Source organism: Xyrauchen texanus, chromosome 22 (assembly GCF_025860055.1).
Source record: "Xyrauchen texanus isolate HMW12.3.18 chromosome 22, RBS_HiC_50CHRs, whole genome shotgun sequence".
Classification (NCBI taxonomy): Eukaryota; Metazoa; Chordata; class Actinopteri; order Cypriniformes; family Catostomidae; genus Xyrauchen; species Xyrauchen texanus.
In genome coordinates, this window is record NC_068297.1 from 8,288,012 (window position 1) to 8,309,878 (window position 21,867).

Sequence of the window (21,867 nt, forward strand, 5' to 3'; positions counted from 1 at the left end):
GAAGTGTTCTGAAGACATACCATAGCTTTGTTTTCTCCTTTTGTGGCCCACAGAAAACATAACAGCATATCAGTTTGGAATGACATGAGGGTGAGTAAATAAAGACAACATTTTCATATTTGGTCTAGCATCAAATCCTTACTTACATTGAGTAATTGGTTCTTCTCTCTCTCGGCAGAATTATGTGTGCTCTCCTGTTGGACTCTGTGTTTCTCCTTAAGTTCCTCTAAGGCCTCTGTCTGGCTTTCTTTCAGGCAAGCCGTTTCCCCCTCGTATTTGGCTCTGACCCGCACCAGCTCCATCTCGTAGTTCTGTTTTTCCTCACGAAGCGACTGCCAAAACAACACATCTTCATTTACCCCTTTGTCAAGTCTCAACAACTTGTTTTGAAGAACATAGTAATTGTTTCCAATCAGCAGTGACAGTTTTGTAATTCACATTGCTGTGTTGCAACACTTTGAGACAAATGCCTGTATCTTGCAAATGGTCTCTGGTTTGTATGATCATATAGTAGCAGCTATATAGCGCACCAATGTTTTTAAAGGATATGCATGTAATTTTTTTGGGATGTTAAAATGCATTCAAAACATTGCTTGTTGTTTGAGCATCCTGACCAGCCCAACAAAGCAACATGGGCCATGTTTGGTGACACTAGTGGTGCATAAATTACTTCACACTTCACCTTTAAGGACATTTAAAGAGACAGATTAAACCATGAAGAGTGACATACCTTCTCCAGGTTGAGGATTTTCTGGTGCTGCTGTTCTTCCAGTGTTTGAATCTGTTTCTGAAGTCTCTCTCTTTCTTCCTCTAACTGTAGGATCTTCTCCTTTAGTCGGTTCTGCTCAGAGCCCAAGTCCCTGATGGTGGCCTCATGGCTCATTTGGGTCGCTTGAAGAGAGCCTATCTGACCTGTAGAAGATTAGCAGGTCATTTTTGTCCAAGAAGGACTGTTAGATTAACACTTCTCCCAAAATTAAATCCTATGTTACTGGCAGGCACCGTTATGTCAATCATCAAAACGAAGCAGAATTCATTCCATGTGGAAAATCAGGTCAATAAAGCCAATAAGAAAAATCAATTCAGGACAACAAGCTTAGCTCTATCTAAAACATTTTGTAAAAGTTTTATTAAAATATCAATTATTAAACAGAAACTGAGCTGAAACTCCCACATTGCAGCCTGAGTGATCCACTGTTACATAGCAGAAAATATAAGGGGAAAAAAATAATAATTTAGCCATCACATTATTCTCACTGGCTTTGTGAAGGATTTCATTTGCCTGATGCTGAACTCGATCTCTGCTTCCCTCCAGCTCATACTCTGTATCCTTAAGCTGCATCACCCAGATCTCTCCATCCTGAATGGCCTCTTCCAGCTGCTTATGTAACTCCTGTCAAGGGGGGAAAACCTTCAAATTATGTCTGTAAACCATCTCAACTCCTTAAAGGAATAGTTCTCCCAAAAATGACAATTCTGTTATTATTTACTCACCCCTCATGTTGTTAAAATGTTTTACGATGTTTTTTTCCATGGCACACACACACATTTTTTGTAAAGAATCTTCTCGATGATCTTGCATAATGTGTAGATTTGACCTCATGATGTTTGATTACGAGACACTCAAGAACCAACTGATGTTAGACATTTAACCAGCATCATCGACATGTCTGGATGTTTTGCGCCCCTTTAAATATAGTTCACAAAACCAAGCATTCCGAATGAACGTTGCCGCCTATTTCAACGACGTCAGAGCATCCACGAATCTTCTATAGCATTGTTGGCAGGACAGCCAGAGCGAATTTTGACGCTCTTGCCTCCTCTGGTCTGAACGCACGGTTAGTCTTACTCGTGGCTTTTTGTATATTTAAAAATAAGTAAGACTTAAGCACACAAGTTTTATATATTAAAAAAAAAAGATTCTTTTGTTGTGCTTTTTTGTACTTTTTGGAGCTTGACAGCCCGTGGTCACTATGAACCAGGGTCAGAACGGTGCTAACAGCAAAAATGCCACTGAAAAGTGACGTTCAATATGGTGCCCATATTGAATTACTCTATTTAGACAATACACAAACATGTTATTGTATTAAGTACAAGTTGATGTTGTTTGAATTTATAGGTAAGAGCAAGAGGTAATAAATTCTCAATCTAGTCATTCATATTGATAATTGATGTTAACTGATTGCTTATTTTCAGGTATTACAGGCAATTACATTTAAAAGTATAACATGCCCCTGAAAATAAAAACGAGTGGACAAATATTGCCACTTAATGGAAAAAATCATTTCTGTCCCTGCTATAATCTCATTAAAAATCTTCATTAAATTAAATTCATTAAAATATTATCTTTCATGTTCCATGGAAAAACAACAGCATATGGGTTTACAACAACATGGAGGTGAGTGTAAAGGGATCAAAGGAAAGGAGGAGGTGAGAACCGGCTTTACAATATAAATAATATTTTAATGAGAAACTAAAGACAAACACACACATGACAGACATGTCCGTAAACGATCTCTCTCTCCTCGCACCACCATCTGCCATAGCCTTTATCCCTCTCGGAGGCTTAATTAGCCTGATGAGGGACTGGGTGTGTAGAATCACGACCCGGCCCCGCCCTCCGCCCTGCCACAGTGAGTAAATGATGACAGAATTCCTTTTTTTTGGGGTGAACTATTCCTTAAATGTTATTTAGTTGTATTCCTTCCACACATTTTAACTAACACATTTTAAATGAACCTCCATTGCCCATTTTTTCATTTAGTTTACTAAAAATGCCAAAATCCTCACCTTGATGCTGACCTCTGCATTATTGAGAGATGCCTGCAGTCTGTTGGTTTTGTCCCTGCTCTCTCGTGCCTCCTCCTGAGCTCTGTGTAAATCAGCACGGAGTTTACACAATGTCCTCTGAAGCGCCGCTTCCTGCAGCTGAAACTCCTTCCTTAGGTCCACCTCTGTCCTCCTCCAGGCCAGCAAGTTCTCTGTGGTGAGCTGTTGCGTACGCCTCATGGCTTCCAACTCACGCTCATAGAAACCTTGAGCTTTGCTCAACTTCGCCTCATATTCCTCAACCATCCTGACCTTGTCCTGTGTCAACTCCTCAACCCGCTCCATGAGCGATTCCAGCTCTGTACGATGGAGATCAGCTAGCTTCTCCTGCTCCAGGCTGGAAGACGCACTCTGGTTCTGCTGGCTCTCCAGCAGCTCCAGCACTTCCAGGCGATGGGCTGATTTCAGCTCATCCAGCGCCCGTCGTTTCTCCTGCTCAAACTGGGCCTGAACCTGGCTAAAGGAGCGTAGCTTCTCTTCAAACTCATGCCGCATATCCTCCACTTCTCGGGACATGGAGACCACACGTTGAGTGTGCTGGGCCTCCGTGCACAACTGCGTGTCTTCCATGCGCTGGCGGTACATATCGAACTCGGCCAGCGCTTGACGTTTCATGTGTTCGTGCAGCTCCACGGATTCCTCCAAGGACTGCAGGCGCCGTTTCAGGTCGGCCTTGTTGCCGATCTTGCTTTTGTAGTGGAGGATCTTCTCCCATGTCTCTGTCAAGATGTGCTGCAACTCCTCATCATGGGCCTCTTTCAGAGACTGGATGGCGTCTTCGTGTTCGTCGTTTTTTGTGTTGAGAGCATAAATGACCTATGAGAAAAATGGTAAATAATAATAAGAATAAAGTGAATACAGTTTTTCTACAGTGCCTTTAAAATAATTTAACAAAAAAAGACAAATATAAAAACCCAAAGAAACCCCAAATAGAATGAGGGAAGAAAAGGCACACTGATGCAAGACCACAAGACAGAATACACTTGATTCAATATGCATTCTCTGACAAGCCTCAATATCTTATGCAGTTTAAGCATTTAGGTAAATAGTTCTATGTTTTAAGTGTGTTTAGATATGGATTTAGATTTTACAGGAAAACAAGTCAAAATATTTCTTGCAGTGCAAGAGCAACAAGTACAACAAAATGTGCCATTCATTATCTGAGTGCATATACAACACTGGGAAAACATGGGAAGTCTTGGTTTCATGCAGAAAAGTCTTGGTCTGATGTCATTTTTCATAAATTCATTTCAGAATACTATCAGTTGTTATGAATGTAGAAGACATTTTTGAACACATCGTACTGGAAGGCAAAATTCGGAACAAACTGGTCATTTAAAAGATTAGCTTCTGTTTTAAAAATGTACTTGTTAAGTCATCCAGGTTCAAATGTTGTTCTCAGCCAAGCAATCATGACTCTCTTACCCTGTGCTTAAGAGTTCCACATCAAAGCAAGCAGCCTTCACTTGCTGCTGTTTTTCTTTTTCATCTTTAATTGATTCCTTTCAGTCTCACCCCACGTTATTAACATATTGAAAGACATCCTAGTTCTGCAGAGTGGTTCTACCTAGTCTGGTGTGTTTATAAACAAACTCCCTATTCATTTCTAGAATTGTATTCGGTTCTCATAGTTAAGCTCTCTTCTTAGCAGACTCCATGAAGAAATTAATTAAAAAGGTTAATTAAATATAGAAATGATAAATTCCAAATACATTTCCTGAATTGTCTTAATTTCTCATACAGTAATACATCTCTCTTCTTAACATTCTATACAAAATAAATAAATAAATAAATAAACAAAATGTGATTTAAATATACAAATAAAATATATATATTTACTGAATTGTCTAAACATTTTTTTTTTTTTTTACCAGTTTAGTTTTCTGAAGCATACTATGCAGAAGAAATTGTATTAAATAAGAATTAAACAAACAAATAACAACAACAACTATATATATATATATATATATATATATATATATATATATATATATATATAATTAAAAAAGAACAAAAGGAAACCCTTAAATGTGGATGTAAAGGACTGAGACAATTAAACATACAAATAACAAAAATATGAAAAACTACATAAAAACAAATAACAAAAGGCTACCCTTAAATCTGGATGCAAAGGAAGAAAGAAAGGCTCATGTTTGGAAGAAGTTGCATAATCAAATTATATCAGAGGTAACAACTAATTTGGCAAATTGGCATATGCACAATTAATACAAGGCTGTGTTGCTGTAACATAGACTGATCATCTGCATTATGAGACTCATTATGTAAGAGATGTTTATTGTTTTTTAAACTAATCATAGATTAAACGCAGTTTGCAAATCGAGTCTGGGACTATAATTTTGCAATATATGCAATATGCAATATGTTGGGTATCCTCTTTCTGGGGATAAGGATGAAAGACTATGCACATTCCTGGTTACAGTTTGCTAACATTAAAGTTGAGATAGCCTACATTATGGCAATCTGAAAATAAAAAAAATCCCTGAAATAATCACCAACATCCTGTGTGCACATACGGTACCAACCTTAGTGAGTTGTGCAATTTTTTTACTCATCTTCAGGTGCAGAACTTGACTGTATTCCATGGTCAGGGAAGAATCGTACAGTAAATTACTGGATGTGGAGGATGGACTGGTCGCTGTTGATCCAGAGGCAGCGGGAGCAAGGGGATTGTTGCCCGAAGCAGCATTGTACGGTTGCTGCCAACCCGTCCCGGTCGCCATTTTCACGTGCTGTCACGAAAAAATATATAAATATTACTCGCAGGTAGGTTAAGAATGTTCCATCAATACGCCTGTCATCCATTTGAATTCATATAAGCCCATCATGCCAATCCTCTATATACACATGTCGACATTATACACATGTCGACGCATTTAGAGATGAAAGGAGTGTTCACAGATTTTTCACATCCTTCTCGAAACAAGGCAAACGTGCAAAGGCTTGCTATTCGTCTATTTTAGTCAAATTATCAATAGCGGGAAACACTACAATGTAACATTGGAGCATCATCACACTGACAGATGCAGAGAGAGCCGAAGAGAGAGAGAGTTGTAAATTATGACGTCAGAGCAGAGATTTCTGCTTCAAATATATTTACATTAATAAAAAGAAGCCTATGAATTATCTCCAAAACAAAGAACAGCATTATTTGAAATTGCACTAGACACAATACAAAGAGGCATATAATACAATTGCTCATGTCAACAGTATTGGGAGTTAAGTGCTAATTTTGATATGCACGATAAAAAAAAATAGAGGTTCAGTGATGAACATGATTAACATTCTAAATAGAATCTTCGCTTTTAAAGGGCTGTATCGCGTCAGGACTGAATGAACAGTTGATCTCAGGGCCTAAAAACTGCGCACCAAATGGAAATCAACACAAAATATATAGTCATTCAAACCATTAATGTGGACTGGTCTGGTTTATATATTTACAATCACTATGTTGGATTGCATGCCGATATCGAATACTCCAGACATCGCAATATCATGGAAGTTAGCTATTTTGACATGGAGGATTGTTTTACTTCCAAGTTATTGAAACCGAATGTATTTGAAATGTTATAAATGTATAATAGCAACATTTGTCGACCAAAACAATTATTTGATATTTTGTATGTTACCTTAATTTTTTTTTTTTTTTTTTTGCTGTTCCATAAATTATTTTCTGTTTCATAATTGTTTTGCTGCTTAAATTTAGCTAAAACATCTTATAAACTGTTTAATGGCAGGGTCCATTGTGACAACTTACCCCATTCAATCAATCAATCAATCAATCAATCAATCAATCAATCAATCAATCAATCTATCTATCTATCTATCTATCTATCTATCTATCTATCTATCTATCTATCTATCTATCTATCTATCTATCTATCTATCTATCTATCTACCAGGGCTGTCAATCAATAAAAAAATGTAATCAAATGAATTACATTATGTCCCGATTAATTAATCGCGATTAATCGCATTTAATCGCATATACAAATATATGCTGAGAAAGCCCCATATAACAATAATTAAATATATGATGAAATAATTATACATAGTTATCTTTAAATATTATATATATATATATATATATATATATATATATATATATATATATATATTCAGATAATTAAAATGCATTACATTCTTGTGGCAGAAGAGATAATCATTGATAAGTCAATACAAAATGGTCTGCACTTATATAGTGCTTTTTTTAACCTTACCAAAGTGCTGTGCCCCATTCACCCATTCACACTCACACTCACACACCAATGACGGCACAGCTGCCATGCAAGGCGCTAGCCTGCCATTGGGAGCAACTTGGGGTTCAGTGTCTTGCCCAAGGACACTTCGGCATGTGGAGTAGTGTGGGCCGGGAATCGAACCACCAACCCTGCGATTGGCAGCCGACCTATCTGTCTGTCTGTCTGACTGTCTGTCCGTCCATCCATCCATCCATCTATCCATCCATCCATCCATCTATCTATAAAAATGAATTGCTTGCTAGAAACTTCAATAAGTAAAGCAAGTGACATAAAATAAAAGAGTAAGGTTGGAAGTAATCCAAAAGTAATTGGATCAGATTACCCACAAAATGTAATCTGTGAGATTACATTATAGATCTAAATTTCTATCATGCCATTTTCAGTACCCGATTAAAATTCAGAAGTAATCTGCCCAACACTAGTAGCAGCACACATTCTGAATATATTTCAGGTTGAGGTGAGGATTTGAGGGTGATAATATCGTCAATGAATCTGTGTTGTGAACTATTCTTTTGAGTGAATGTTCACGTTCACTTACATCGACTCAATTACATAAAGAATCAGTTAAATCAATGATTCAATGGCTCACTCTTAGACACTCATTTATTTATTTGCTGTTGTTATTTGGAAGTTAATGCCACCTACTGGTTTTTGGGTGATGTGTTTTACAGAAGTTTACCACACTCAGCCAATTTCAACCAGGAAAAAGTATGATTTTTCAGCTGATGACGTCCTCCTCTGTCAAATAAATGATTGCAAGATATTGCAAAAGATTTACCTAAAGGGTGCGGTGTAGGTCAACATTGTGCTTTAAAGGAATGTTCCGGGTTCAATACAAGTTAAACTCAGGAGACAACATTTGTGACATAATGTAGATTACCACAACAAATCATTTAGATTCGTCCCTCCTTTTCTTAAAAAAAGCTAAAATCAAGGTTACAGTGAGGCACTTACAATGGAAGTAAATTGGAACAATGAAAGTGAATGTGGCCAATTTTTGAGGGTTTAAACACAAAAATAGCTTATAATTTTATGAAAGCTGTTACATTAATTCTTCTGTTAAATTGTTTTTTTGAGCTGTAAAGTTGCTTAAATCAACATTTTTACAGTCATTTTAGGGTTTGTTCATCAAACAAAGGTAACAAATAGGTAACACAGTTGTAAAATTGGCTGTAACTTTACACAGAAAAGGTTAGTAAGTGATTTTATCACACTAAAATCATGTTTACACGCATATCCTTTATGTCTTGTGGCTATACTTTTGAAACAGTGAGTATTTGAATGTTCAAAAATTGGCTCCCATTCACTTCCATTGTAAGTGCCTCATTTTAACACAGATTTTTGCTTTTTTTAAAGAAAAGGAGGAATGAGTCAAAATAAAATTTGTGGTAATCAATATTATGCCACAAACACTGTCGATTGAGCTTAACTTGTATTGAACCAGCATATTCCTTTAAGCAACACATCAATTGCGAATATAGCCCACAACTAGACTACTGTGTAAAACAAACTTGGCCTCCGAAATTAAGGTATTTACAAAAAGCCTCCCAAAATAACAAATCTAACATTAATATGCCACCTATTTCATCTGCCGCAGTGCAAATTCATACAGACTCACCAAGCAACAGGAAACCGGTTATCAGTTGAAAAATGATACAATCTCGTCAACTTGCTTCATGACATCTACTGGTTTCTTCTACTTCCTCTCATTTAGTCGTTTATTTCACACATAATTTTACTGTGGAAAAGCATAAATTAGGTGTGTCTCTCAACACAATCATTATAAATTATTATGATGATTATTTATTAACAATACAAATAAAATAGGCAAATTAACTGATAATATTAAATATATTATTAATATCATAATCTCTCTTTGTTCCAGTCAAAGAAAATAGGTTACTGCTGAAGGACACTGGGTGGTAAGCAAACAACCCCATAATCTTTTCCCATTCTCAGTGTTGACAGATGACGTCACTTCGTGTTTTTTTGTAAGCGCGTGAATGTGCATGACTGTGAGCCTTGCGGTGGTTGAACAAGCGCTGAAAGTGCTACCTACCTACAACTCTTTTACTCAATCAAGCGCAACCAGTTCAACGTCAATTGCTTGTGCATGCACTCAGATTCACAAGGACTGTAATTGGATAGACACATTTTAAACAGAAGAAAACGGAGTGATTTACCTTGGGGATAGAGAAGTCCGGTTGTTTTTATTGGAGAGGATGAAACAATCTAAAAGTGCATCCGAATTCATTGACTTGAGCTTTCTGTCTGCCGAGGAAGAGGCAGCCATCCGTCAAGTGCTTCTGAGAGATGAGGATTTAAAACGACTCGAGAATGGACGGGTCAGGTAAAATATCGGTGTTTCATTTACACGGCAAGACATTTCATGAGGAACTGTATTATAAGTATGCATGCTTAAGTATGCTTACACTCTACAAGTAAACAAAGTGGACACACTTGACTGAATTTTTTCTCATGGTCTTAAATCTGGTCTTAAATGCTTAAAAGTTGTTTGGTTGACAAATATAAATTGCACTTGAATGTAATTATTGAAACAAATATTTTAAATACTTGAAAAGATCTACTTAAAATGTAACCATAATGGTTAAAAAAGCATCCCAGATGGCACATCATGAAATTGGTTGAAACATTGCCTTGAGCATGCAGAGCTGTAATCTTGGCTGGCTGCTCTGAAGAAGCTTAAAATGTAATATAGTTTATGATTTGTCATCTTTTTGGGTAGTTACATAATTCATACTTCTATTTGTTTTATTTTATAGTGACTTGTAGTCCAAAGTGTGGAAAATAGTATTATAAAAGAATAAGTAGTGGTGTCATAAACATTTAACTGGTATAGTATGCTTACAAACCTTAACTGAATCAAAATATGTGCAAAACTAATTGTTTCTTAAATATTGCAATAGGATATTTAACATGGAATAACACTGTCCAGGGGTTTGAGAATAATAGGAAAAACACAGAAATACAAGTAAAGGGACAAATGTAGATATTTCTATATGTTGATTGCTGTGCTCCTTGGCAAAGTTAAGCAAAGCATTAACCATACATTCTGTCTGTAGTATCAGAAACAGAACCCTGCCTGTGCTTGTTATATCACACCAGGAAACTGAGGCAGTCAGTCTCTGACAATAAGCAGCTAAAGACTTTTACAGGCGAGTGGTTTGAAGAGCTCAGGGTCAAGCGATATGGGAAGGAGACGGATGTCACAGCAGTGGTGAGATCCTCCATGAGATGGAAGAAATCAGCAGGTGTGTTGCAAGACACATGCTGTAAAGAAAAATATTATATTTCAGTACACACACCACACCTCTAAAATCATTTCAAACTTGACTCACTCTAAGGTTTCCCTGTAGAGTCGACATACTGTGCTCTGACATTGCCCTTGGTTAACTATAAAACTCTAGTTACTGTTAAGCCAATATGGACTACATTGCCTCTGCGTATTAGTTGTAATCAATCTAATATTTTTGAGGAACTTGTGTGCACTTGTGTGTAATTATATTTGCTCTCTTTATGTAAACCTAGCCCATAAACCCAACCCTTTCCTGAAAGATATTCTAGAGGAGAACAAAGAACGTGAAAAGGAGAAACGCAACACACCTGCAAAGTAAAGGCCTTTTTTTATAGCCACTGCCATCCAAATATACATTGCACAAATAGTAGGGTTTTCAATATATATATATATATATATATACATATTTCTCTTAGTAACACACTAAACAAGGATAGACAATGCATGCTTTATATTAATTTGTTATGCCTGAATGTGCACGCATTAATATTAGGCTATATGTTTTATTTTTTCGGTAGTCCCTCAGCTGACCCTAGATTAATTCACCCAGCCCTTGAGAAAGAGGTTCGTCACACTTTATTTGTCTATGACTATTTGGTGATTTATTTCCTATTTCCTCTGCAGTACAACCAATTTAATTTATTATTTCTTACAGACTTATCATCAATATACTGATGAGGACTTTACAAATGATGGTGAGTTTTAATCACTTGGTTGTCGGAATCACATTTCTGGAGATAATTACAATTGATTGTGGGTTGGGAGGATTACGTTGAGCTGAATTAACGTCTCAGTTATGTACCTAACCTCAAGAATGACAAATGGAATGAGACATTGCGTTTGCTAACGTATAACGGAAATATTCTAATATTGGCTATAAATGTTTGATCATGCCCTTTTAGGCACGAAGCTGTCCGCTATAAAAGCAGGCAAGCAAACACCATTCCTAAGAATATTCTGACTGAAGGACAAGGAGCGCATCCTCATACCTCAAAAGAATTTGTAGAGTCTTGTAATGTGGCCAGAATTCACAATGTCTTGTTCCCTTTGTCTCAGAGAACCGAGGATATGTACATAACCGAAACGTTCCCTTGCGACTCAGTACACTTGAAATTGCATTTGCGAACGCATATGGGGAACAGAATTCCATCATGCAGAAACATAAGAGGAAACATGATGCCGCAGTCCCACGGGACAGCGACCGACAGGATGATTATGCTGCAAGTGAGTGACCCTCATGTTGGGCAAGGAGGAGAGCACTCAGAATTAATATATGCACTATAGTCATATAGTATGAATTTACCCCTTCAAGAACCTAGTCGTGAAGGGAGTTTATATATAATGAAAGTGCTTGTAACTTGTAAATTACAATCACATCAACGATCCAGTGAGAAATTCTTAACTTGGAGATGGACATTCCTTTCGTGTGTCCTCCATAGCACACAAAGAGCTGATCAGACAATCTGAACTGCGTTATTGTCCCCATATGCATCAGCAAGCGCAATATTAAGTGTCGTTAGGGAACATATTTTGATTTGTATGAATTTTCTTTGGTGAAGTTTTGGTAATACTTTTCAGTAGTTTGGTCATACTTTTCAAATTGTCTCCAATGTGTTTACAGAGAAATTATCTGCTCCAAGTGTGGCTGGTAAAGGCTCCTCAGAAAAACAAAGATCAGCAAATTATGGCAAGCCTTCCCTCAATGGCACTGACACTAGAAACAGTTCCAAAGAGTTATCTGGTGACAAAACAACATTTGTTTCTCCAAGTACAGATCAAGTGCAACTTGAGACTAAAATTGAAAGAGGTGCCACAAAACAAGCAACAAATTCAGAGCGAAGGAGAAAGGTTTCACTCCCTCCTGCATTGCGAAAAGACCAGTCATTTGAAGAGAACTGGGTGAAGATCTCCCTAGAACCTAACACAATAAAACCGGCACAGACTGAAAGCAGTAGTGTTGGACCAAATCTGAGTGAGGTAAATGCACATGTTGAGATCACAGAGACTTTGGAGAAGCAGGACTTATCAGGTCATTTTGAGATAAAAAAGGAGTCTCCATCTTTAAAGGTAATGGATCAAACAGAATATCAAATTGTATCTAAGAAAAGTCCTCTAGCTGAGCCTGCACACTTGAACCAAGATGGTTCCTTAGAAATGTCATCAACTGAGTTGCAGAATCTATCACAGGCTTCCTTAGTTGAGTTCAATGATGGAGCAGAACTTTCTAAAGACTCAGATTATGAAGGTGTAGAAGAAGTTAGCAAGTCAGCCAATGATTTCCAAGACTGTACAGCCAAAAATCGGCAAAGTTCAATTAATGTTATGTTTAGAGAGCTTGAAACTATAAAACTGAGTCCCTCAAACTCTACTAGTGACCACGATAAGGGAAGTGTGGTCTTCAGAGGTTTTCTAAATGACGAGACAAGTTTAGACATGAAGGGATGCAATGAAAAAAATGTAAGCAATGCCATACTTGCAGAGACTGATACAAGTCAAGTTAAGCTCAAAGCTGGTGAGGAGCAATTCAATAAGCAAATGGGGTCATTAACATGGGAGAATGACATTGAATCTCACACATTTCCCTTTGACACTCTGCAGGGAAAAGATAATTCAAATGATTTCAAAGATGACCAATCATTTGAGATTGGAAAGAAGAAATCATCCAAAACCCAAGATGATCTTTTGTTACAGAATAAAAGAAAAGCTGATGCAAGTAGGGTTAAAGATTTCATAATGACATCACCACACAGGATGCCAGAAACATGTGTCAGTGGTAAAACTGTGCAAAGGGATCTTGATGCCCATGATGATAAAGAAAAAATTTACATCAAGCCATCAAATGATCTGAACTCACCAAAAGACACTCACACTAAAAGCCAAGTTTTAGCAGAACTAAGCAAAGACCATCCTTCTATCACAAAAGAGGGGAATATATTGCACAGTGGCGATGTTGTATTGCATGTTGACTCTAAACATCATGATAAAGCAGATGTTGAACAAATTCAGCCAGCTACAGGGTTAAGTTATCAACCAACAAGTGATGTTGAAGATGAGGTTGCTGGCCTGGTCACTATACTAGAACTGGGGCAAGGTTCTTTAGAAATTAAAGATGAGGAGGAAAATGCTGAAACAGACCAGAGGAACGAGTCAGATATTCTACTAAGTGTTCTTGCAAGAGCTCAAAAGTCAAGGCCACCTGTCTTAAAGAGGATCACAACACTGGATCCAAAGCCAGCGGCTGGAGATGATATGGTTCCAACAATAGTCATTATGCCATCTGAATCTCCAAACTCAAAAGAAATGAAAGGTAAATGGTTATGCTATCTAGTACAAGAGTACTCCTAGTTCCATACAGCTTATTTTGTAATACTTTTTTAAGCAGTTTTACCACATTGTAGAGTGTCTGATTTCTCATATAATCTGTACCTTAAGGTGCCTAAGGATATTTGAGAAGTAATGCTCTACTTGCATAGACACACCCAGTATAATGTGTTTGTCCTATGTTGACTAAAGCTCAGACTTGGCCTGTAAGCTTTCTTACTGTAGAATTGATTGGTGGGGTTTAGTTGAATGATTTTGAATTTACATCCGGTAGGAAATCAACATACAACGTCTGTTGTGGATTCTTCAGTTGAGGGTTCCATAACTCCCTCCTACACTGCAGATGCTTGGGAGGTGAGCTGCCATTCATCCCACAATATAATATAACTCATACCATTGTAGCACTTGAAATATCATTTAATTATTATTTACTTTGGAGTTGTTTGTTTCTAATGTTTTCAATGTCCAGGATGAAGGCGTTGATTCCGATGATGATACTTCACTGTCCAGCTATGGGTCAGATCTCTCCAACAGAAAAGGCTATTCTGCTAGTGCATTGTCACTTACTGATGTGAGCTGGATTTTTTTAACTTTCTACTTCTATTCTTAAAGGTAGTTGGTTTCCACCATCTGGCCAAACCATTCAAATAGCATTTCCACTTGAACATGATTCAGTAAGGTGTGATTAGCTAACCATGTTGAGAATCCTGGGATGGTAACTATTTGTAATCGTACTGTACCGAACCATGCTCAAATGGAAATGCTGGAACAATTACTCAAAGTGCTCAGAACCATTCGGCCCATTGGTGGAAAAGAACTTAAAGGTGGCATCACACTAGCAGACTCAAAACAACTCTATTTTGGCCAAGGGTGTCACACATGCAGACTGTTTTGCCGAGATCTTGCTCTCTTCAGTTGGAGGTATGACACACTCAATGATAAAGACGTGGAGGAGTGACAGACATACCAACTCACCGCAACTCTCTCTCTCTCTGATTCCCTGTAAGATGGAGCTCGCCAAAATAACAACAGGATTGCCGCTTGAGCATAAACAATTGTAAAGGAGTGATTTAGGAAATTATTCATGGGGTAACTTTACCTTGTGAAAGTGTGTGATTGTGTATTTATCGACCTCCTGCTGACAGACCCTATGCGCGCTTCGTCTCCATCCACCTGGCCGATGATTATGTTATGAAGCTCACGCCTGAAAATCTTTGGAAAAACAATGTGTGGCACCAGCCTAAGCAGTCTGGACAAGTACAGAACAGCATCATTTTGCAACAGTTACTTTTTGACCCAATGGTGGAAGCACCTATTTTTTTCAAAAAAATGTTTCCTCAAAAGGTTTCCCAAATAGTTGATCTGCCTTCCCCCTTTTCCATTTTTTAGACAAACTAGTAAATACCCACTAAAGAACTTATTATTGGTAGTGCCGCTCCAAACTCACAGCATTAGTTCAGCCAAAAGTTGACCTATCGAACATGTTTTGAAAGGGCACTGAGCCACAGTGTTCAAATGCTTTACACTTCAGGGAAATGAATCCACGAATGGCTTACATAGTCATATCTGCATATTAAACTGGGATTCCTAGGAGCAAGTATTTTAACATCTAAAAAATGTCACGTATTAGGGCTGTGCTCCTGGATGCATATAATTTGCTGATTCAAGTCAAGTCAAGTCAAATGGTTTTTGTGAGGGCCCGAATGCTTCGGTACCTCTTGCCAGACGGCAGGAGGGTGAAGAGTTTGTGTGAAGGGTGTGTGGGGTCATCCACAATGCTGGTTGCTTTGCGACCCATATTGATCCCATATTTCCTTCTCTCTCCCACTCTTTACTGTCATCTTTCACTGGCCTGTCCAATTAAAAAGCATAAAAAGTCCAAAAATAAAAATGAAAGAAACACTTCAACCAAAAATGATAATTCTGTCATTATTTACCTCTACTTATGTTGTTTCAAGCCCATGTGATTTACTTCTGCAGAACACAAAATATTATACTTTAAAGAATGTCAGAATTGCTGATTTCCATACAATAACAGCCTGCAATAGTGACTCAGCACCCAAAAATGTCATAAAAGTAGTCTATGCGACTCATGCATAATATTCCAAGTCTTCTGAAGCCATATAGTACAATCATTTTGCATGATGAACTGTCCAAAATTTAAGTTGTAAAAAATTGTCTTCATGAGATTTATCCCTGTTCCTTTTTTCTTTCTTCAAGCGCACCGGCAGTTTGCTGAGTGTGTACAGTGATGCAGGAGACTTTGGAGATGTTGAGGTGCAGGGTTCTGTGGAATTTGCAATGATGTACAGCCCTGTTGGGGAGCTCATCATAATGATTGAACAGTGTCAAGATCTGGCTATTGCCAATACCCGTAAACAACGCACTGATCCGTGAGTTCTGAACCTAAGACGATTAAGTGAATCTATAGTAATTACAATGAAGTATTTATATAGGCCTAAATTATTTTCTGAAATTGCACAGCATTGTGACCAAACATCATTCACGTCAATGGCTTACTGTCTCTTTTTTTTTATTAATTTCAACATGATTAATATCAGTTTCAACCTTCTTTGACAGTTATGTGAAGACTTACCTCTATCCAGACAAGTCTCGCCACAGCAAAAAGAAAACGTCCATCAAGAAACGCACTGTGAACCCAGTTTATGTTGAATCTTTGAGAGTATGTTTCTCCGTGACACTAAAAGACCAAAGAAATGTATCTCTCTCTATTCATTGAATAATCTTGCAGGAAATAATTTTATCTTAAATCTCTCATTAGTACAAAGTGAAGCGTGAAGATCTGCCGGAAAAGACTCTGAATCTGTCTGTGTGGCACAATGACTCCAGAGGCAGAAATGTCTTCCTGGGACAGTTGGAAATCAGTCTTAAGTCCTGGGACTGGGGGCATGAGGCCCTTTCCTGGTACAGCCTACAGCCCAAGGTACACAGAATGTTCTGTATTTGATTAGGAAAGGTGAATAAAATCCACACAATTGATATAAAAATGTAATTTTGCTCTGGAATCTAGAGCCTTAGACCATCTTCTAATTAAAGGATGACAAAAATTAACTAGTAGACAATAAATCTTCTAGAGTTTATTTAAGTCCAATGAATTTGATGGATATTAAATTAAATTCTTCTTCAACAAAATTTTTTATTCTCAATTGACTAATAAAAGATAATTGACCCAAAAGCTACACATCTATCTATGTCAAATCTAAAGCTCTGGTCCAAAACCTAGTGAGCCAACTAGCAAGACAGCATTTTAAGGCATCATAGGCATACAATTAACAGGGAGATGTTCCAAACATTATAAGATACCTTGTTTTGTTCAGCCTTTGGCTGAATAGCATACTTTGTGGATAAGGCATAATGCCCAGAATGCACTGCGATGAAAGATGGTGTACAGTGATATGAGAAATGTTCATTATAGAAATATTGATACTGTATTCAACACATAAAGGTTGATTAAAAATAAATAAAAAATCGGTCACTTATTAGGCTCCATTTAAGTTCCTATGCAGGAAGTAGACTGCTGGCAGCTAACAAGGTTTTGGAACGGGGCCTATATGTTCTCATATTAAGTGATGCCTCAGTTTAAGAGATTATATAATGGATATATCATAATTGAACCTTTTTCACTTTCGATCACAGACTGCAGAAAATCAAGAATTGCAAGAGACTCATGGATCATTTTCAATTTCGCTGAAATATGTCCCTCCAGAGTCCACCGGTACAATTCAACTATTCATGTTATCTTTGTTTATTTCATAACGTGCATCTCAATTTAAAAAAAGGACAGTTCATTCAAAAATTAAAATGACTCACCCTCATGTTTTCCCAACCAGTATAACCTTCTGTCTTCCATGAAACTTGTCATTCGGCCTAAAATTTCCTTTTCTGTTCTATTGAAGAAGGTAATACAGGTTTGTAACAACATGAGGGTGAGTAAATGATGGCAGAATTTTCATTTTTAGATGAACTATCCCTTTCTGAATATTGCTCATGGCAAATAAGCTTTGTTTGCTTTAGAGCATGTTGTTTAATTTCAGGTGGGTCGAAGAACAGTACTGGGGAGATTCATGTCTGGCTGCGGGAGGCAAAAGAATTACGTCGCCTGAAGCCTCAGGGAGTTGATTCTTTTGTTAAGTGGTAAGGGTGTGCCAGTCCTCTCTGTTTCAGACCTGATCTTTCAAAGCAGCCGAAGCCATTATTCTATCTCACACTCTCTCACGCTTTGTCTTTGTCATGTTTGAAGAATAGTTTTTTAAATGTGTTTTTTCTTTTGTCTGCCATCTGTCAATATGACACGAGAAGAATGGAATAACCTAGATGACTCATTTCATCATATTATATTTGTTTGAGGGGCCAAAAGTAAATACTGAATTAACTTCTTCCTAACGTTTTCAGTCCTCAAACTCACGTTTAAACCAAAAGCTTTAATACAGTGGATTGTTTACACTTTTGTATTGCAGGTCTATAGCTTTTGAACAGATGCAGTAGCATTTGTTTGTTGACAATACATGTTGTTTACATATCCACAATATATATATATTTTTTTTTATCCAGGTCACATTTCACCCCAAATTAATATTTAGCCTTTAGCCCTATTTTTAGGACCAGTAAATGTTTGGTAAAATAATTTTTGCATCCGTACACAGAACTGACGCTCACTGGATGCTTTTTGTTTTTGGCACCATTCGGAGTAAATTCTAGAAACTGTTGTGCATGAAAATCCCAGGAGATCAGCAGTTACAGAAATACTCAAACCAGCCTGTCTGGAGCCAACAATCATTCATGCAATTATCTAATCAGCCAATCATGCGGCAGCAGTGCACTGCATAGAATCATGCATATATGTGTCAGGAGCCTCAGTTAATGTTCACATAAACCATCAGGATGGGTAAAGAAATTTGATCTCAGACATTTGGACCGTGGCATGATGTTTCACAAAACCATTTGTCTTAAGATGGTTATTTATATCTTAAGCTTGAGTGTGTCAATAGGAAATATAAATGTTAGACTACCAAAAATTACTTTTACATATAGAAAAGATTAGAATAGAAGTACAGCGCACTCTGCAAGAGATGGCATGGCCCTCACAGAGCCAACCACTGAACATCGAGTCTGTCTGGAATTACATGAAGAGACAGAAGTAACTGAGACAGCCTAAATAAATAAAAGAACTGTGGCGAATTCTTCAAGAAGCTCAGAACGTCCTATCTGCCATCTACAAAGAAAAACGGTGTCCAGGTGTAAGTAGGAGAATTGGTGCTGTTTTGAAGGCAAAAGTGTTCACACCAAATATTGATATAGCTTTTTTATGTTTACTGGACTTTGTGTGACATTAATTGGTTAATGAAAACTGTGTCTTTTTTTTTTTTTTTTTTAAGAAATCCTCACTTTGAAAGTTTTTCACAAGTGCCTAAAACTTTTGCACAGGACTGTGTGTGTGTATGTGTGTATATATATATATATATATATATATATATATATATATATATATATATATATATATATACAGTATACATTGCATTATAATGATAATTCAAGGGTGCTTAGTTGTCATGAAAATATTGTCACAATGCAAAACATTTTTATGGGCCTGAAAGTGAAACGTATTTTCATGAAATTCATCTATTTCTTTTTTTTTGTTCATAAGCTACATACTACCAGATACCAGGAAGAAAAGCCGCCAGAAGACTCGTGTGATAAAGAAGACCCAGGACCCAGTATATAACCATGCCATGGTTTATGATGGATTCAAAGCAGGCGAAGTCAGTGAGGCCTGTTGCGAACTAACCGTGTGGGATCATAATACTCTCTCCAATCAGTTTCTTGGAGGTCTGCGCCTCAGCCTTGGAACAGGTAACTAAACCTTTTCCATCATTATACAAATATCAAATCTAGAAATAAAAAAAAGGAGGCCAGATTAGTTCTTGGCAGCCATTTCATCAAATATTGTCTCTATTTATTTGCAGGGCAGAGCTATGGCAAGAAAGTTGATTGGATGGATTCGCTAAATGAGGAAGTTGAAATTTGGAAAAGAATGTTGTCCAATCCAAACAGCTGGGTTGAGGCAGAGCTTCCTCTGAGGGCCTCCATGACATCGAGGAAATAAGCCTCCTGAAGTTCGTTTGTGCTCTTAAATGTTTGGTGTTTGAAGAGAAAAACAGTTGTTGGTTGCCTAAACAAAACCAAGCCTTAACGATTGCGAAATCAATTTCTTCATTTTAGTCTTTCTCTAACAAAAAAAAGAATGTTGGCTGCTACATATAAACATAATTACAGTAAATAAATAATATATGTTGGGAATTTTGGCTGGGCATATATGATAATGCTTTATACAGAGTGTTTTAGAATGAAGTTGTCAATCAATGTCTGAATGCTTAATTATGTTTTGGTCTTGATATACTAATATGTAAGTACAGATGTAATTGATTCCTTACCAGATTCAAAAATGTAAAAGAAAAATAAATTTTGAAAATGTATCTTCTTTCATGATTGATTGAATTGTTTAAAAATAGACGGGATGCACAGAAAAGTTACCCAGAAAGAATTTTAAATAAATCAATAAAATAGAAAAATAATTAACATTCTTCTAAAGTGTATTATAGCCTTTTATTCTCTACTTATTTTACACTTCTTAAATGCTGAAATTATATTTTAAAACCATGAAACTAAAAAATCTTAAACCAACCTAAGGTGGTTTGCTGGTGGGTCATTCTATGGGAAATATTTCAATTTTGAATAATTATTTTCATTTTTTTATTACACTTTATTTTGATTTCTATACCCTTCTATACTCTTCTACACAATTCTGGTTATAAAATAAACATCTACCTTCTGCTTGTTGGTCATTATACCAGTTTAATGACTACTAATATAACATTTAATTAACAAAGATTTCAAATTTTTATGTGAAGCTACAAATAGGCTAATTGTGTGTCCGTGGTTTTTCTAAAAACAAAATTTAAAAATAAAGATATTTAACAAAACCTCCAAAAAAATTTGTGCTAGCCCTTAACTTTTCAGGCTGTGCTCAGCAAACCATACATTACTTTTTAATTGCGTTCCCAATTTTATTATCAAAAATTGTTTCTGTCTTCTCAACTCCCACCATTTTGCACACACCATGTAGCATCCAAGTAAATATATAGAGATTTTATTGTATAATTTTTAGACCATTCTAAATTTTTGATTCAATATTCATAAATGAGTGAATAACCCAAGCCCATCACAGGTTTATAGTAATAAATGTGACAGGGTTGTGTGTGTTTTTTTTTTTTTTGCTCAAAACTGTCTCTGTGTAGGACAGAAGACCAGATAGCATGTATATAAATGGATTAAAATATAATTATGAGAAGTACTGATTTAATATATTAATTTCATGTGAGTTGTTAAGCTTGACGATACCCACCTGACTATTCTTTAAAATGTGAATACAAATTATGACATTACTTACCCATTATTACTGGTTAATAATTTCACATACTGTAAGGGTGTGACAGGGTTGAGTTCAGACTGATTTTTTTGCACCCTCCTGATTTCTTCTATTTTTGTGAATTTTTCGTACAAACTTTTCGTCGAGATATAGCATAAAACAAAGGCAACCTGAGTAAACACAATATATGGTTTTCAAACTGATTTTTTATTGAAGCAAAAAAGTTATCCAACACCTATATCACCCATGAAAAAAAAATAACTGCCCGCTTAAACTTAATAGCTGGTTGTGCCAACTTTAGCAGCAACAACTGCAACCAAAAGCTTCCGATAACTGGAGATCAGTCTTTCACAACACTGTGGTAGAATTTTGGCCCACTCTTCTTTGCAAAACTGCTTTAGTTCAGCCACATTTGAGTGTTCACGAGCCTGAACTGCCTGTTTAAGGTCCTGTCACAGCATCTCAATCAGGTTCAAGTCAGGAGTTTGACCATGCCACTCCAAAACTTGAATTTTGCTTCTTTTGAGCCATTCAGAGGTGAACGTACTCCTATGCTTTGGATCATTGTCTTGCTGCATAATCCAGTTGTGCTTGAGCTTCAACTCACAGACTGATGACCGGACGTTCTCCATTAGGATTTTCTGTTAGAGAGCAGAATGAATGTTTCCCTCAAT

The 21,867-nt window shown here is 36.8% G+C and overlaps 2 protein-coding genes across 8 annotated transcripts in view; one reads left to right on the plus strand and one right to left on the minus strand.

Annotated features, from left to right (window-relative positions):
• The window catches only part of fam184aa (family with sequence similarity 184 member Aa), a 33,923-nt gene extending 28,076 nt beyond the window's left edge, over positions 1-5,847 (minus strand). For 3 of the 4 annotated variants that reach the window (XR_007972911.1, XM_052154049.1, XM_052154050.1), the window contains exons 1-5: positions 5,373-5,847; positions 2,791-3,645; positions 1,258-1,393; positions 731-912; positions 147-332 (exon numbers count right to left, since the gene is read on the minus strand). Coding sequence is in view for 2 of the 4 variants with exons in the window: in XM_052154049.1 (XP_052010009.1) it covers positions 147-332; positions 731-912; positions 1,258-1,393; positions 2,791-3,645; positions 5,373-5,570 (1,557 nt within the window). In the remaining 2 variants the exon portion in view is untranslated. The remainder of the gene's footprint in view (positions 1-146; positions 333-730; positions 913-1,257; positions 1,394-2,790; positions 3,646-5,372) is intronic. The other variant, XR_007972912.1, reaches the window with a different exon arrangement.
• A 3,155-nt stretch (positions 5,848-9,002) lies between these two features.
• si:ch211-266g18.6 (synaptotagmin-like protein 1) lies at positions 9,003-20,297 on the plus strand. 4 transcript variants are annotated; one of them, XM_052153056.1, is made up of 16 exons: positions 9,003-9,459; positions 10,236-10,381; positions 10,659-10,740; positions 10,944-10,989; positions 11,081-11,120; positions 12,047-12,492; positions 13,024-13,732; positions 14,021-14,100; positions 14,216-14,317; positions 15,967-16,139; positions 16,327-16,429; positions 16,529-16,690; positions 17,404-17,482; positions 17,802-17,901; positions 19,412-19,617; positions 19,731-20,297. In XM_052153056.1, exons 1-16 carry the CDS (start codon positions 9,332-9,334, stop codon positions 19,868-19,870), a joined length of 2,742 nt encoding a protein of 913 aa, XP_052009016.1. In that variant the 5' UTR covers positions 9,003-9,331; the 3' UTR covers positions 19,871-20,297. The 4 variants fall into 4 exon arrangements, with proteins under 4 accessions (XP_052009016.1, XP_052009018.1, XP_052009015.1 ...); XM_052153058.1 differs by having other exon boundaries at positions 12,047-12,402; XM_052153055.1 differs by having other exon boundaries at positions 12,047-12,112; positions 12,200-13,732.
• Positions 20,298-21,867: the final 1,570 nt, after the last annotated feature.

Bases quoted from the DNA above. Each gene is read 5' to 3' on its own strand.
- si:ch211-266g18.6 (XM_052153054.1), top strand. From the start codon at position 9,332: ATGAAACAATCTAAAAGTGCATCCGAATTCATTGACTTGAGCTTTCTG. The intron at 11,121-12,046 runs GTGAGTTTTAAT...ATGTGTTTACAG, and splicing joins TGAGGACTTTACAAATGATG to AGAAATTATCTGCTCCAAGT. The intron at 16,140-16,326 runs GTGAGTTCTGAA...CTTCTTTGACAG, and splicing joins CGTAAACAACGCACTGATCC to TTATGTGAAGACTTACCTCT.